The following is a 17353-nucleotide window of genomic DNA, read 5'->3' as shown; positions in this document are numbered from 1 at the left end:
TCCGCTCTACTCTACTCCCTTCTACCTCCCCGGGGCTTTAAAGTGGAGAGTGGACAGTAGGGTTAATGCCTTGCTGTAAGCACTGCTCAGTGCCGCTGATTGGGTTTGTGTGGTAGCAAGGCTTCCCCCACCAGCAAAAAAAATCCAGTGGAAATGACTTCTACTGTCCAGCCCTGTGGGCACTTATGATTTTCCAACATGCAGTACCAAGTCCTCTTCGCTTTGTTGCAGCTCAGTGTCCCAGAGGGCACAGGTGAATTTGATGTGGAACAATGATTAAAAGTTTTCTCTGTCAAGGTGACCTCAATACTGGAGGAGGTGAAAGTCAAAGTGAGACATGGAGATGAGAGAGGGGCATGGAGGTGAAACTCTGTTTTGGATATTTTTTATGTCCTGTATAGTGAGAACTCAGTCCTGAGCCCAGGAAAAGAAGATCCTGTCCTTACGCTCCTATTGCACCATTCCTGCCTCTTTGGCTTGTAATCAGTGATTGTATGTGACATGATCGGTATAAAGCACTGTAAAAACCGCAGAAAGGAAGCATCGACAATCTAATCATTGTCACATCAGCAGCTACCTTGAGGCGTGATGTATTTGAACAAGGTTCTATCACATCTGCAATAACCTGCCGCTGTCTGCCTCCTGTCCCTCTGTACACATCTTAACTGTGTGTTCAATCACCACCACCAGGTTCGCCTGCGGGTGCAGCCGAGTGACCTCTCGACAATGACGTATGCCAGCGATTAGTCCGGATACAGTTCAATTATGATAAACAGCCAATGCACCTCTTAGGCTGTGATTAAAGCCTCAACCTGGCCTTGATAAAGAGATCCCATCTCAATGCCATCACAACCACATTATAAGACACTACGCCGTGGTGTTCTGCCTCATGCTTTTCACATCAGTGTTGCAGAACGTACACTGTAGCCCAAATGGAAGTCATGGCAGAAGGGGCTAGATGGGGGCTGCTGGGGGTCTTTATCATTCACACGTGGCTGGTGATGCATCCCTGCCCACCTATTTTCAATTTAGACTAGTATTTATTAATAACCTCCACCTTCTTGAAGCCTATCTTACAAAATACCTGCCATATAACTTAAGATGGGCTTAGATATTGAGAGATAGAGAGGAAGAGGGAAGCCCTAGTTTTGATAAATGGATGAGCTACAATGAAAAGAAGATATCAGAGGAGCATCAAAGGAGAGAGTGGAAGAGAGCAGAGCATTAATCCAGCACGAGGCTGGTAGAGAGAGAGCGAGAATGAGAGACAGGAAAAAAGGGGAGAGCGAGGGGAGGAGGAAGCAAAAAGAAAGATAGCCTTTCGGCTGTGTTCTGTCAAGGGAGAAATTACACATTTACGGACGTTTTTTCAGGCAACGACGGGTTCCATAGATCAAACCACTGGACTTATGAGCCAATTTTCAACATGAAATATAGACACAGAGAATCCATTTTACCCATGTTTATGTGTCTTCTCTCTCTCTCTTTCTCTCTCTTTCTCAAATCAAACAGCCTACAGAGTGTGAATACGTTTACTCCTGTAATCTTAGCAATGCTTATTAGAACCGTAAATGAATGTGTTTTGATTGTGATATGATGATCCAGCTTTTAGATGCTTTCCTGCAGTTGTTTCACCTATGACCGTTCAGGTCACGATAGCTTAATAACACACTATACAAACCAAAATTGATTTCAAGATGTAGCAACAGGACAAGATTTTAAGTTAAGTTCATATGATTAAACCTTCATTTGTAATCCAAAAAGCATTTTAAGTAACCTTTGAAAGGTTTTGGTGAGAGAAGTGATGTGATAAGCAACATATAAATACCCCAAAAATGTCAGACTGCAAGGTAAAGTAATTTGAAGATTGCCCGCTTATCACAGCACCTGAAATGTATGAAAAATACATAAATTTAGATAAATAAATACACATAATATGCCTGGGTCACAGTACTTCCCTATTCTGGGAAAATATATTCAAAATGTGCATAGAAATTAATGTCTAACTGGGCTAAATGACAAAATTGCCACGCAATTAGCAATATTATCAGGAGGGAATCTAATGAAGTAACAATGATCACTGCTTAATTATCATATTAATGAAGTCATTACTCGTCACTTAACTTAGACGACAGGTAAGGTAAGAATATCACGATCCTACAATTTCCTTCATTTGGAAAGGCAAATGTGTATTCGACACTAATTACCTCTATGTTAAGATTGCTTTCCAGAGAAACAGTGACAGATGAGAAGGAGATGAAAGGGAACAAAACTGCATTAACACTGAGTGAGAAAAAAAACAATGAGGTTTATTGACTAAAGCATCTTCAAGGTCACCTGAGGACAAACAACACAAATCAGTCTAACGCAAAACAGCAGCAGATGGAAGCAGCACCCATCTCGACCTAGAGGAGGGATGCTGGTACTACAGGCTAAAGCAAAGACATTTCCAGTAAACATCATGACATGATTAGGCTGTGAAAAAACCTCAGATGGGGTCAAATGAACATTGCGGCTAGAGGTCCTCCCACTCCCACAGTCTCTTCTTTCATTCCAATTCATTTCAATTACCCAGTCATTCCCACCGTCTTCCCCGTGTCTCGATTAGCCCAGCTTGGCAATTTACAGTTGATCTTGCCTCATCCAAGCCAGAGCAATGGTGAAGGCAGGGAGACGAGCAGTAATGGAATGAAATGTCACTCAGTTATTGCCTTTGTCACAAAGATGCCGGGCAGGTCAGATGGGGAGGGGCTGGAGAAGTCTCATTAGTACATGAAAATCTGTATATGTGAATCACTGAGCTTCTACGTAAATGGGCAGTGATATGTCCTTCTCCTGTGTCTATCTTGTCCCAAATAAACATGTGGGTGTCTTCACTGTGATCAGAGTAACCGACAACCTCCTCCGTGTCCCCGTTGTTCTCATCAGGGTTTCTTCACCTTTTTCACTGAAGATGAGCTGGATGCTGATTCTCTCCGTTTGCGCTGCAGCATAATAAACAAAAGTCACATAAAGGTGTAACAGGTACTTCCTCCTCTTGTGTTTTTAATGATCATATTAATTTACCAGTTTCTAAAATATACTTGTTAAACCGCAAGGCAAGGTGGCCATACTAATAAATTACATGCTTCAATTCTAAGAAGTAAGGAAGGTAGTGGGTTTCAATTACAGAAGCAGCAATTGTGTTTGTTTTACTTTCATTCTTTCTATCAACTTGAAATCTGCATTGAACTGCTGTGCTTGTCACTGCTAACTCATTGAGACTCCAAGCAGAACATCTGGAGTAGCCAGCTGTCTTTATCTACCAGTATCTATGTTTAAATGACCAATATCAGTGATCCTACAGTTCCTTAAATATAGCTAAGTGATTTCTATTAGTGTTTCATCAATTCCAAACTTCAAATGTGTTCTTAATATTCTCAATCTGTGTTTTAATGCCTTTTCACTAGTACTGGTACCAGTAAGTGGTTTCATCTTTATAATGCACTTTTATAGACATGATACAATGTTTTTGACAGGGTTTAGCAACACTTTGGCTACTTAAATATGCAAACTTGTTTTTTTTTTTTTTTTTTTTACTTATCATTTGCAATAATTGATTATTTCTCAATAGGCAGAGAGAGATCTCCAAGTTATTGGTGATGGTCTGAAGGGTTTGGGTGTACACTGTATAGACTTACTGAGTTTGGAGTTAGTGGTGCTCCCACAACATCGATGATCTGCTCCTTGGCTTCCACTTTGATGTCGTCTACACTGGGCCAGGACTGAGTTTCACCTCCTGGGGTGGATGCTGTAATGCTGTTGGTGGCACTGAGTTCCCCAACCTGTGGAACAGCAATTGGTCCAGCCCCTATTCCTCCACATCCGCCTCCACTGCCGGCCTTCAGTAGTGCCTCATAGCGGTGACGCAGCATCTGTTGTTCGTATTCACAATTGCTGTGGGCTTGCTTTAGCTCATACAACAGCACCAGGTCACTACGCAGCTCATTGAACATCTGTACAATCTCTTCAGTGGGCATGGGGTTGAGATCTGGATCCAAAAACAGACATAAGGATAAAGATGATTTTTGGTACAGGGTTTTTTAAAACAGTATGTTCAGTACATTCTTGGTATAGTAAACACAAAAGTAAAGCTTTATCTTTAACTTAGTGTCATCAGATCCACCAGCATCTCTTATGTAGACTGAAATGCTGTCTTATTTTCTATATATACATATTTCAGATAATTTTAAATATTTCTTTAAATGCTTGGCATTCAAAATAAAGATAAACTTTATTTATCCCTGTTGTATTAATATCCAATACTCAGTTATATAATAAATAAGTCTGCTTCGGAAAAGTGTTCAAAATGCAAAGTTTGAAACATTAGATTGTAAATGTTTATTCACACTCACCCACTCCTTGCTCTATCAGGATCTGCTCAATGGCCTTGATCTTCTTCTGCCCTACTGAGCTTGGCAATTTCATCTGAATCACACATAAACACATAGTGAGACACACACACCAACACACACTAGAATGTGATTTAAGGTGCCAGGGATATTAGAATAAACAGCTGCACCTCAGGGCTTTAATTCGTATGAAATGCACTTCAGCAGGCCAGATCAAAATGTCTTTATCCACTGAACTCTGTCTGACGGATTAGCTAGAGGGGCACTACACTTCTTTAGCCATGCTAATGCATTTTCCATAGAGAGCGGCAGCTCCTCATCAGTCTTGAAGATGAATAAGAGTCCCCTTGCTACATCTTAGAGATATTAGCTACTCAGTAATACAATTAATCATCACAGTACTAATGAGAGACAGCCAGCTCAAGTCAGACACTCTCGTTTCCCACATACATCAACTGTAGGGTCAAGCTTCGCTAAAATTCACTAAAATATTAATAATATTTTTTGTAATTTTAATGCCTCAGCATGATCTAGCTGTACTCACCCTCTGACTGCGCAGTGTGACTCCCGCTGATTTGAAGTCAGGGAACTTAATGCCTGCAGTCTCTGGAACAGCCTAAATAAAAATAATTATCTTATAAGAGACGAGATATGACATATCTATTCACAAATGCAGACAAAAGGGCTTCATCAGTTTCTTTGAGATAAAGTTGTTCCATAAAAATAATACAAAATATCATATTAAAAAACTACAGAAAATACTGGAACTCAGCTCTGTATTACCTATCTGAGTGCATTAGATGATATGATCCTTGGTTAAGCATCATTAGCTATTAATAATAAAAGCAATTTAAACTATGCTTTAATTTGCTGGTAAATATTTCTCAGGTACAAATGGTTGTCTTGTTCTTTACTTGATGCTTTTAATAACATACATCTTACCGGTTTTTCTGTTTCTCTCTTTTGTGGGAGCTTCTTCTTGGAAACCCTCTTTTCTGCTCGCCTTAACTCTGTGGTTGTGTCAGCAGCTTTAATGAGTTTCTGTAGATCCTGGGCCTTCTTCTCACGCTCTTTCTTTCTATTCTCAATCTTTCTTAACTCCTGAATAAGATATTCCTCTTCTGCCACCTGCAGGAAAAACAAGAGAAGTGCAATCTTAATATTAAAAAGGCTGGCAAAAGTCCTACAAGCGCTGCCAATATTTAAAAATATTAAATGGAAAAAAAAAAACACAATATTTTTTTTTTCTTCACAGAATGCATTGCTGTATAAATAACTGCAATTATAACTGCCCATCCTCAACAACTTGCTTATCATCTCTGATAGGGAACATTTCAGTTAACAAAGTTTAATCAAAAATATATTCAAATAATAATCCAAATAAAAATCGAATCACAATGTTACTAACTTGTTCAGGTGTGCGATTAAAGAGCTTTTCCAGTTGTTCTTTGCGACGTCTTTCATGGCCGGCATCAAAGATGTAGATCTTGGGCTCTGTCCCTGAAGCTGCACGGACTTTTGTCAGTTTACCACATATACTATAATATCTTTCTTTTAGGTCCTCCACAGAACGTTTCTGTAAAACATAATTGAAAGAATGTTAATATAAATATGTACATTAAGTTACATGATTACTATTTCTGCCATTTATCTTCAATGAAAGAAAACATGAGTAGTGAAGGCAAGTGACTGAATAATTACTCTGTATTGCTGGTGGTCATAACGGTCATGGACAACAATAAAGCGCAGGTCAAAGCGCTTGCACAGATCAAACAAGTGGTCTGTCTCCGCCTTAGTCCAGCCATCGTCATGGAGATGCATTTGATATTCCTGCTCTGAGTACACTGGTACCTGCACAGTCTATGAAGGCAAACAGAAGAACAGAAAGAATACTGAGGTTTAGGAAGATTTTTTTTAAGTGAGAGTATACATTTGAAAAGAAGGTGACAGGACAGGAAGACATTAAAATGCATGCTTTTTGTTTGTTTTTTGCATGACTGACTAAACTTAGAATGAGAACGCAGTTATCCTTACCTTATTGAAGCGGGCAAAAGGGTAGTCCTTGCCTTCCTCTGCCACACGTCTCCAGTGGTGGAATATGGCGCCATCCCTGCGAGCTGGATTTGTGAAAGGCATCCACTTCCAGGGACGCACTTTTTTACAGCCAAGTTTTGCTTTGACTGTTCTGTAGCCCTGAGTAGTGTCACTAGGCAGCAGAGGTGGTGCATCTCTGGAGATTAACAGGAAAATAATTCTTTGTTAAAGCTTAGCAGGAGAACATTTTGGAGAACATTTACATTTACGTGTAGCAGACGCTTTTATTCAAGGTGACTTAAAGTGAGGTACAAGGTAAAAAGGCAGGGTAAGTGTTAGGGGGTCTTGCCTAAGGAACAAAACACCTATGCAATGTACCAAATGAAAGGAATATGCAGCCTAAGTTTTTAGCTATAAAGACACATTAAATAAAATACAGTGAAATCTCTACAACTGACAATCCCTCCCTTTCTCTGGGACTTCATAATGAAAACTTACTATTCCACTCACCTAGCGGTCATTGGTTTTAGATTCTAGTTTAAACATTAGAAAATAACTGTAGTTGTCATGCTGCCTCTATTTTCTCAATGTATCATCAACAATAATTACTATATTTATAATTTTCAACCTAGTTGCTCCCCCAAGGATTTTAATGACTTTATGATGCAGAGAAAAACTGCAACAAGTAATCCGGGACAAGCCTATAATTTTAAGAAAGGAACACATACTTCTTATCTGAATAGAGCAGAGCATAGACCTCTCTGTGCATTCCCTCTGGTCTCTTGAAGGTCAGCGTTTCTGTTGTCTTCTTGGATTTTTTCTGGGACAGGTAATGGAGAAGGTTTATTATTATATTAACAACAAAATATTTGAAGTGAATTGATGTGATCACAGTGGTTTGAATCTGAATCTTGAATGTTGTGCTAAATTTTCAAAAACAATTGTATTGACATGTTTGGGGCTTGTCTGTAAAGATTCTCAGTCATCCAGGTGGAGTTATCACCAGTCCGATGAAACCACTTGGAGAAAGAACCATGACTCAACTTGGAGTTTTAAGTGTATGTTAAGGCGAGAGTCATATCAATAGGTCTTAAGATAACTTTCATCAACTTCAAGTTCCCTTCCTAACAGATTGTAAAAAGCCTTTTGAGGACAGTATGTGAGTACTGGGAGATACATCATTATGGGTCATCATCTCTCACCTTGTCTGAGTTGATGAGGTCTTTCTTACTGATGGGACCGTCGTTATCCCCTCCGCCCAACTCCAAAATATCTCTGACATCTGCACCTGTAGCCATGGCTTAATATGTTGTTAATTAACGCTTCTCAAACCCTGTTAAACGTAAATACGGTTCATTCATTCACAGCTCACATGAGTATTACGATAACGTTACTGGTCAATTATTCCGTTTCTAGCTAACTTCAAAGCTAACGCTAACGTTATCATTTCTAGGTAATGATACGTTTATACAAAGCCGCAAAAAAACAAAGTAACTACTTTATAAAGTGTACTTCTTAATATTACCGAAACGCTTTTATATACCTATGAATACTATATATATAACGCTAGTTTTAAAGATTGCAGCCTATTGTTAAGGCTAGGTGATGGTAAGCAGTAGCTGACAACCGAGACACTACTTCCGGTTCCGCTGATGTTGTTGAGCTAGTCAAGAATTGACTGTCGCCCCCTTGAGGTCTGGTGGTGCATTGTAGAATTTAAATAAACATTTTAACCCATAGTTTATCTTAGAGCAACATAGAGATAAAAAAAAAAAACAACAAGGATCTTTTCTGGAATATAAAACACTGATTATTAACACTAACCTTTAGTAGCTCTCTTAAAAAAAAAAAACAAGACACAACATCATTTGATCTAGCTAAATTTAATTTTTTTTAAATGTCTCCATCCTGAAATTCTGTTAAAGCTGACACATATTAACACATTTAGTTATACAATAATGAAGACAGCTGTGTCTCAGGAGGTAGAATGAGTCATCTTCCTCTAATCCCAGGGTTGGTAGTTTGATCCCCAGCTCCTCCCTTTCATCCATGTCATTTGTTTCTTTGGAGAAGACGATACTGAGTTGCTCCTGTCAGTCCAGGCCAGTGCCCTACATGACAGCTCTGCAGTTATCAGTGTGTGTGTTCTGCATTTGTAAGTTTGTTTTGTAAGTCTGCCAAATTAGGTAATATAGTATAGTGTATTATAGAATATATAGTAGTATTTATTGTTTTAGAAAATTCGAGAAAAGCAGGATAATGTCATTTTAAACAATCTTTTCCTCTGTTCAAAAAGCCATGCTTCATAATTTGGAGCTTCATGAAGAAAAACAGAATTCATCAGTGAGTACACGAGAACAGATTTGAGTGGTATACATATAAAGTCTAACCATTAAAACCTTTTATTCCTCAACAAAGAACATGCACCTACAAGACAACAAGCAAAAGTTTGGAAAAAAAACAGTTGATCAGCATGGCAAGGGATTGCCACAAAAAATAAATAAAATAAATAAAAATCCAAAATTGGCTGCTTTGATATGTTCTGTAAGTATAACCTAGCTACTTTGCCTACTAGTGTTTCTGATTTTCTTGAGGTGATTGTACAGGTGAGCACAATAGCATCAAAATAAAAACCCTCCAACTTACTAGCCATTAAAGCCATTAAAGGACCAGTTAAAAATGTTCAACTGTGTCTAAAAACAGTACGAAAAAAAAAGTTACAGCAATACATGTTTTGCCTTTAGCAATAATTCCTTCTGTTCTCAATTAGGAGAGCCATCCAAGATATGCTTTATGTGTAAGTGATGGGACAAAGTACACAATCCTCCCTCTGTGCTGTTTCAACCTTTCAAATTTACATCAAGTGAATTTCTTCCAAGGTCACAGCCTTTTAAAAACTAAATTATCTATTTTTGTTTCTTGTCTTGCAACTACACAGTAAACACAATGTGGGAGTTTTATAGACTACTAAAAAGACTTGGGATAATCTTTGCTACCTTATTAATTTGATTTGTTAAAAAAAAAACAAATTAGCCTTGCAAAGTTGAATAGGTTTACTTCAGAACTAGGACTATGTATTTTGTCTCCTCGCCTACATTGTCAGGAATTTAAGAAAGGATCAATTCACAGCCAGTGAGTGTATTGTAGGAACAGTTGCAACATGAAACATCTTTCACTGTTCATGTAGGAACCTGACCGAGAAAGAGAGCATTGTTAAACTGGTGTCATGAATATAGTCTTCCTTGATCTGCAACTATATAGTCTATTCTTAAAGCCCAACTTTCCTTCATCTTACATAGCCTACTACTAATAACTGGGACAACACTGAGCCCATATTAAGCCTGTTATTGTTTTAGTGAAATTATTTCTTTCAGCGTTCAAGGCTCTCTTATTCTGAAAATAGAAATTGTGCTGACCTTTATTTTGAAAAGTAAAGAACGGATGTTCACAAAACGGTCATCGATTTGAAAATTCCCAGCATGCCTTGTTCTCCGTTAGAGATCATTGGAGACCGTTCCCTCCGCCATTTTCGTTAGCGGGTGTCGAAGACGTACTCGACGGAGTGGTTCTTGCAGCTATTATTTTACGGGCATCTTTGCAAACTCTTTAGTTAATATTAACAAAAATAATTTATAATAGCACCGTTTTATTTAGCAAGACACTAAACTACGCAGGAAGATGTCCAACGAGCAGGCCGAAAATGTCACCGAGAAAGCAGGCCAGCCACAGCAGGCACCGCCGCCGCAGCCACAGCAGCAGCAACAGCCACAGCAGCAGCAGCAGGGGTATGGTTCCTTTGTTGGCTTTGGCTAACCTAGCTAGCTAATGCCACTTTAAGTTATCTTTATCCACGACAAAAAAAAGCGTTTTGAGCACTGAAAATGTTCCAATCGATGCACTCAAATCATGGCGTACTATATAATAACGATCACGGTGTGTTTAGATTTAGTCGTTATGTACCTTTATCTACTGTTTCGTGGTGCGTGTTTGAGGCCTATGTAGTTACAGGCCCAATCCATCCATTTTAACGTTACATAAATTAGACTCGGTGATTTACTTATTTATGCCAGATCGTTTTCTCTCTATCGTAGTTTTACTGTAGGCATCTATTTTTTAGATGGTTGGTTTAGTTTAATCCTAAATAGGCCTATTAAAGTTGTGTCCAAAAAGCGGCCCTCCCATGCTTCTTAAGCGTAGTTGTCTTGATTACAAGCTATTGGATATTATCACAGTTTAACTCAATGTGACTTCCTAAATAGTGATCTTTTACACATTTTCACTCATTTCTAAATAATAATCTACATACCTAGTTATTAGACTAGGTATATGAATATTTACCTAGTCTTTATTTACTATTTGGTTAAGGGTTTTTACAATGACCATTCTTACCTGTTGTGTGCACAGTTATTGCCCTGTAGCCTTGATTTTAATTTCTACTAATCTAAGTCAACAAATCTTTGTTTGTACATTTCTAGACTGTCTTGTAGGCATGTTGATGATATTTTTGTTTTGCATTTCTTTACACAGGGAATTGAATGGGAAGGTCAAGCATGAGCCTAATTCAAGCAGAAAGGAAAGACCTCAGAAGCGAGGAGGAGGCGGCCGCTATGAACCCTATGGAAATGCAAACAAAAGATACAGGGTTTTCGTCAGCAACATCCCGTATGATGTGAAATGGCAAGCCTTGAAAGACCTGATGAAAGAAAAAGGTAAGGTATTCAGATAAGTGACCTACTCAGTCACCATTGGGTAAGACCTAAAGATCCTGGATCATTTTGTTTGACCACTGCAGCTTTGAAAGGCTTTTGGGAATGTGTGCAGGGACATAAGTTGTACAGTGTTGCTTGAGAGGAATCAAGGTTTTGGATGAGGTCCCTCTTGTCTGCTAACTAAAGAGTTGCTGCAGACCTGAACTAGTGGTGGACCTGGGTGTCACACTCTGTATTTTTCTATTGAGAATATTCAAACCTATCAAGGTTTTTGTGAAGGTTGTAAATGTGTAAAGCTGGTGCAATAATGTGAATATCCAGCTTCTCGGTATCATGAGTGGCATAATGAGATGCACTTCTCCAGGAGATGCACAATTGAATGTACAGTAATTAGCTGTAACTGACTTTTTTCTAGAAAGGAAAAATCTGCAACATGTGACTAACAGTAAAACATGATCTGTGATTATTTATAAATTGGTCTGCATTTTTGAATCATGTCAAATTAGTTTAATTGCCATGAAGCAACTTTGAATTGTAGCATTTATTAAAGTTTTCTTACTCGTACTACACGGATTTCCATGTGTCATGTGAAAGTAGTTGCTTAGTTATGGTGTATTGGACAGCTTTTGATGAATCATAAGTAATGCACAAAATTTGCATTTACTTAAGCTAAAGCATTTGTTAAGAAGGGTACAATCCTGTGTCAGAGGTGTGCCTGGTATTCGTTTTATAACAAATGACCGGAGTTAAATTGCATTTTCTTTTTTAGGTATGACCTTGACAAGCAAATGTTTTCTCAGCAGATCTCCATGTTGTGCCAGAAACGGCTATGCGTTGGGGATTTCTTTGGGGTACAGGTCTACAAAATGAAGCAACTTCTTATGCACTGTCCTTGTCTCTAGAGGTTTGGTCACTGATGTCCATTCATTGAACATATGTGATCTGAAAAGAAAGCGTGGCTGGTCGACACAGAATCAAAATTCTGATATTGTGCGTCACAGGAACATGTCTACGAACATGTTCCTGTTAGAGAAGTTTTTTTGTCCTCGTAAGAGCTTCATTATGGTTAGTTTTCTAGCTGAACGTCTCCTCTAAGGCTTGGCTGATGGGGCAAATGTATTGATACATTAGCCTGAGGTTTAAATGGCGACATTTGACAAAGTATGCGCAGTTTGAAATGAAATGGGCTGAGGGTTTGCTAACTTGAAATTATTTCGGTAATTATTTTTATGTAGAAGGTGGTGTTCACTGCATTATATCCAAATAGGAATGCTGATGGCCAGTTCAACAGTTGTTGTCCTCAGTCTATTGCTTTTGGTGCTTCAGGAGAATTCAAACAAGGACAGGCTAAGAAGACTTTATTTTTAAGACCTAAGCTCGCTTTTTGTAGACCTGTACCGTATTGTGCTTCTGCTGAGGTGCTGGGTGAAGGCTCAGGACTGGCAGTCTGAGCTCACTGTCACTGGCCACCCTACGTGTGTTTCTCCTCTAAACCCCCATTGTTCTCTCGGCTTCTCTCCCCTTGGTGTGTGTCGTCTGGAATCTGATTTGTAGTGGGTGAGGTAACGTACGTGGAACACTTAATGGACGCAGAAGGCAAATCGAGGGTAAGTGAAAATACATACAAATAAAATATGAATAATCCTAGACAAAGCTGTGTCAGCTTTGGTTTCTTTATTTTCATTGTTTGGAATTGTTCAGATTCAGAAGCCTGGTGGAGTGTGTGAAATGGTGATTATGCCAGAGGTGTGTTTTATTCGGTGTCGCTTGTGGCACTGACTTGAGGCCATCCGGAGGGTTGATGCTCTTATAAAAGGACTTCAGCTTTCTTCGTAGCCAATCCTTTGGGATTGCAGTAGCCGACAATGTCCCTTTTGGTTGCTGGACTTCCTCCGAATGAATTAAATGGGTCTAGACTGCAAAAGGTTGTTATAAGGCTGTTAGATGGTTGTTAAATATAACTCACTCTGAAGAACTGCTTTACTGGAAGTCACCTCCAATGTCTTAGTAGTGGAGAATCCTATTTCACTGTGGATTTTCTTCCCTTTGGATGTTGGAAAAATACTCTATATTCACCAGACTTGTCTGGATTGTGTTAGTGGCTGGGGAAAATGTGAGATCTTAGTATAATTTATTTTGGCAGCGAGCTGTGGCAAAGCCTGTAGGCTTGTGTGATGTTGGAAACTGTTCAATGTGCATGACATTTTTTAACTTTGCTTACATTTTGTGTCAGTTAAAATATCTGTTATAACCATTGCTTTTACTAATTTGGACTTTTTCCCCACTCCTGTTGGTGCGGCCTGTTCTGATGTCACTCAACAAAGGGTTGTGCGTAAGTAGTGTTCTGTTAATTTACTTTTTATCATTTATAGTTGTCTGTGGTAGTGCCTCTCAATTTGACAAAATTTTAAATATTGCAATTCTAGTTAAGTTGACTGTTCTCACTGGGTATTTATGCGTTTGTCAGTGTTGTTGAGTTTAGGACTGAAGAGCTAATGAAGAAAGCTGTGGAGAAGGTCAATAAGCACAACCTCAATGGACGACCCCTAAAAGTGAAAGAGGTGGGAAACGGCAAGAATGAAAAACATTTGTTATGGACTTGACACAATTGAGATAGTTGTGAAATTGTGGTATTTTAATGCTTTTTGCTAGGATCCTGATGGTGTGATTGCTCAGAGGGAAATCAGCAAGTCTCAAGGTGGAGGCCCTCCAGGAGCACATGGCGGAATAGGAGGCATGGGAGGGATGGGTGGAATGGGTGGAATGGATCGCATGAACATGGATCGAATGGGCCCTGGTCCAAATGGCTCAATGGTCAACATTCCTCCAAGCCTGATGAACAACCCCAATATCCCCAATGAGATCATCCATGGTCTTCAGGCTGGGAGGATTGGCAGCACGGTCTTTGTTGCTAATGTAAGGCTTCCTGTTGTGTGTGTTTGTTTTTTTTGTAAATCCATCCAGAAAATCTAAATGTATTTGAAAATTTGATGTAGAGTGGACATAAACACTGGAGAAATTTTAACCAATTAAAAGTTTATTCATACCTACATTAATAAATTGAGTAAATTTTATTATTAATTACTCAAGTTGCTCTTGTTTCTATAGCTTGACTACAAAGTTGGCTGGAAGAAGCTGAAAGAGGTTTTCAGCATGGCAGGCATGGTGGTGAGAGCTGACATTCTTGAAGACAAAGATGGGAAAAGCAGAGGCATGGGCACAGTAACATTCGATATGCCCATTGAAGCAGTCCAAGCTGTCTGTATCCTTTTGAAAAGTTTTGATTGGCATACTTTTTAAACTGCTATGCATAAAATGTATTTCTTTTTTGGATTTCTCGTTTTCCTTAATGGTTTCACAGCTATGTTCAATGGGCAGCTGTTGTTCAACAGGGTCATGCATGTCAAACTGGTATGTTGCCTAACCCTTTCTGTCTGTTGATGAATACAATGATTTGAGAACATTGAATGTATTATTGTGGATTGTTTTCTCAGGATGAGAAGTCCCTGCCTAAAGATTTCGGACCACCTGAGAGACCTAGTGCTCTTCCCCGTAAGTATTCGCTTTAACTTGGATAAAAACAAATATACAATTCAAATTATTTATAAAATTCTTCATCATATTAGGTTTGTATTTACAGACATTTCTAGTTGCAGTGGATAGTTGCATATTATATTGCATATCAGTCACTGTAGTGCATATAATATTTAAATATTGAATATTACTTCTTCAACTTGAGAATAATAAGAATAATTGTAATGTAAATACAACAATTCCTATCCTGCTAAGAGAAAAAAAAAATATTTCTCCTAGGTGGTCTGAGTGGTGTTGGTTTGGGCCTGGGGCCTGGTGGCCAGCCCATAGATGCTACTCAACTTAATAGAGGAGCTGGAGGTGGAGGCGGAGGCATGGGCAACATGGGCCCAGGAGGTAATTTGGCCAAGTGTGTGTTAAGTTCTTGAATAAAAGTGACCTGTGAAACCAGTGGCTCATCATCACTCTTATTTGTAGGAATGGATGGAATGGGCTTTGGCAACATGGGAGGTCGCATGGGAGGAGGTACGTAAAAGAACCCTCAATATATTTCACTTAAATGTCACATTTGCTGTTAGAATAAACTAAACACTTGCTGTAACTGCATCATGAATAGCTAAATAAGATCATCAACAGCAGTATTTGGTTTCTGGTTTTAAGAAGTGTTGCTCGTGTTCTAGGAATGGACAACTTTGGCGGAATGAACAACATGGATCGTTTTGGTTCTTCAGGAATGGGCAGAATGAATGGTAAGGAGAGTTTGAGATGCATTGAGGACGCCAAAGCAAACGTGAAGACTTTCACGTTTTGCTAGATGTTTCTAATGGTTTAATCTCTTGCGTTGTTAGAGATGGACCGGGGGATTGGTGGTGCTTTTGACAGGGAGTTTGGGCGAAATGAAATGGGAATGTCTCGAAATAATTTTGGAGACTCCTTTGAAAGAGGAATGGGTTAGTATTTTCAGGAAATTCCTCTAATTACTATGATAAACATCCGATGTAATGTTCACGTCGGCCCAGACAGGTGAATGTGTGCTAATTATGGATTTATTGATCGACTGATTGTTGACTCATTGTTACAGGGAGCTCCCTGGGTATGGACCGGATGAGCTCTGGAATGGACCGTCTGGGAGGCAGCATGGACCGCATGGCAGGGATGGACCGGATGGGCATGGAAAGGATGGACCGTGTATCTGACCTGGACAGGCTGGGGTCTGGATTTGACCGGATGGGCTCTGGGATGGACCGGCTGGGGCCCAGTATGGACAGGCTAGGACCTGGCCTGGACCGTATGAGCTCCAGCATGGACCGCCTTGGCCCAACTGGGTTTGACCGCTTAGGCCCATCTGGTTTAGATCGCATGGGTTCTGGCCTGGACTTTAGTTCCCCAATGAATATGGATCGCATGGGCAACACTGGGCTTGACAGAATGGGCAGCAGCTTCGACCGCTTCCCCTCTGGCGGCCTTGATCGCATGGGCTCTGGCATGGACCGGATGGGGTCTGGAGGTGTAGGTGGCCAGTTTGATCGCTCTTCTGATCTAGATCGTGGCTTTGCTGGGAATTCCTTTGGAGGAGCTGGAGCTGGTGGGCCTGGCACTGGGGGAGGCAATGTCAGGAAGGGATGTCAGATCTTTGTCAGAAATGTAGGTGTTTATTTACTGGAAGTTATATTTAGTTTAATCTTTATCACCTACAATTTTGATTAAATTTTGAATTTTTTTTTTTTTTCCAGCTGCCCTTTGACTTTACCTGGAAGATGTTGAAGGATACCTTCAATACATGTGGTAAGAGTAGTTACATTTTACAAAGGTTCAATATTTTCCATTTTCTGTTAAAATTACTTACAATATTGTTATTCTTCTCGGTCATCCCTGCACAGGCATGGTTCAGTATGCTGATATTAAAATGGAGAATGGAAAGTCCAAGGGCTGTGGCGTAGTCCGCTTCGACAACCCTGAAACGGCTGAGCGTGCATGCCGGACCATGAATGGCTATCGGCTGAATGGAAGAGAGATTGATGTTAGGATTGATAGGAATGCATAAGTTATTTGTCTGTTTTACAGCTCACATTTCATATAGTCTCTGTCTGAATGCTCTGTATCATCTGAATCACCCTTCTGCATATTCATACCATATTTACTTGGTTTGTTAGATATTTGTAGCTGTCAAAATGTTATTTTAGTTAGCATTTTGTAACAATGAAAGTGTTTTAGTTCTGAAATTTTACTTTTTTTTTTTTTTTCTTTTTTTAAAGAGACCAAATTTTTTTTTCTCCTGTCAGGCTTCCTTTCATTGCCTTTGTTCTTTAATGTGTTTTGATAAATAAACCTTAGTGTTTCGAATTATTTATCCTTTCTGTGTCATCACTTGTTAGAGTGTGTGAATGATAAGTATTAGCTTATAGCTATGATGCCAACTGTAGCGGAGTCCTTCATCCGTCCAGCAAAATGATATAGACACTTTCTTAAGAGGCTGGAGGCTCCGTGGACGCTGGTCGGTTCGCTTCACAATGCACTTGCAGAGTTTTAAAGAGTTATATCCTTGAATTGTTTCACTAGAGTGATGCTAAATGCTAATTTGAACAATATTTGGAGGCAAAGAGCACGAGCGAACTCATCTGTACAGGCATCCCACGAGCTCTGAAGACCCTAGGCTCGCGCACATGGAAGGTCACCACCGGAAGA

At 39.5% G+C, this 17353-nt stretch overlaps 2 protein-coding genes across 4 annotated transcripts; one reads left to right on the top strand and one right to left on the bottom strand.

Moving 5' to 3' along the window:
- Positions 1-2288: 2288 nt before the first annotated feature.
- Positions 2289-8061, bottom strand: dmap1 (DNA methyltransferase 1 associated protein 1). The gene is made up of 10 exons (XM_026345275.1): positions 7628-8061; positions 7154-7245; positions 6426-6621; positions 6093-6251; positions 5800-5967; positions 5334-5519; positions 4936-5007; positions 4395-4467; positions 3681-4030; positions 2289-2984 (listed from the first exon to the last, which is right to left on the bottom strand). Exons 1-10 carry the CDS (start codon positions 7721-7723, stop codon positions 2925-2927), a joined length of 1452 nt encoding a protein of 483 aa, XP_026201060.1. The 5' UTR covers positions 7724-8061; the 3' UTR covers positions 2289-2924.
- Positions 8062-9925: 1864 nt separating this feature from the next.
- On the top strand, positions 9926-17014 carry hnrnpm (heterogeneous nuclear ribonucleoprotein M). Of its 3 annotated transcripts, XM_026345254.1 has the most exons (16): positions 9927-10210; positions 10953-11134; positions 12689-12741; positions 13459-13466; positions 13602-13695; positions 13787-14050; positions 14243-14396; positions 14496-14545; positions 14629-14686; positions 14948-15064; positions 15146-15193; positions 15349-15417; positions 15517-15618; positions 15750-16312; positions 16402-16453; positions 16549-17014. In XM_026345254.1, the coding sequence occupies exons 1-16, from the start codon at positions 10104-10106 to the stop codon at positions 16710-16712; spliced, it is 2085 nt and encodes a 694-aa protein (XP_026201039.1). In that variant the 5' UTR covers positions 9927-10103; the 3' UTR covers positions 16713-17014. The 3 variants fall into 3 exon arrangements, with proteins under 3 accessions (XP_026201040.1, XP_026201039.1, XP_026201041.1); XM_026345255.1 differs by lacking the exon at positions 15517-15618 and having other exon boundaries at positions 9926-10210; XM_026345256.1 differs by lacking the exons at positions 9927-10210; positions 12689-12741 and having other exon boundaries at positions 11008-11134; positions 16549-16712.
- Positions 17015-17353: the final 339 nt, after the last annotated feature.

This window comes from Anabas testudineus, chromosome 4 (genome assembly GCF_900324465.2).
Source record: "Anabas testudineus chromosome 4, fAnaTes1.2, whole genome shotgun sequence".
NCBI classification, from domain to species: Eukaryota; Metazoa; Chordata; class Actinopteri; order Anabantiformes; family Anabantidae; genus Anabas; species Anabas testudineus.
The sequence above is the reverse complement of the archived record's forward strand: the minus strand, read 5'-3'. Positions and strand labels throughout refer to the sequence as shown.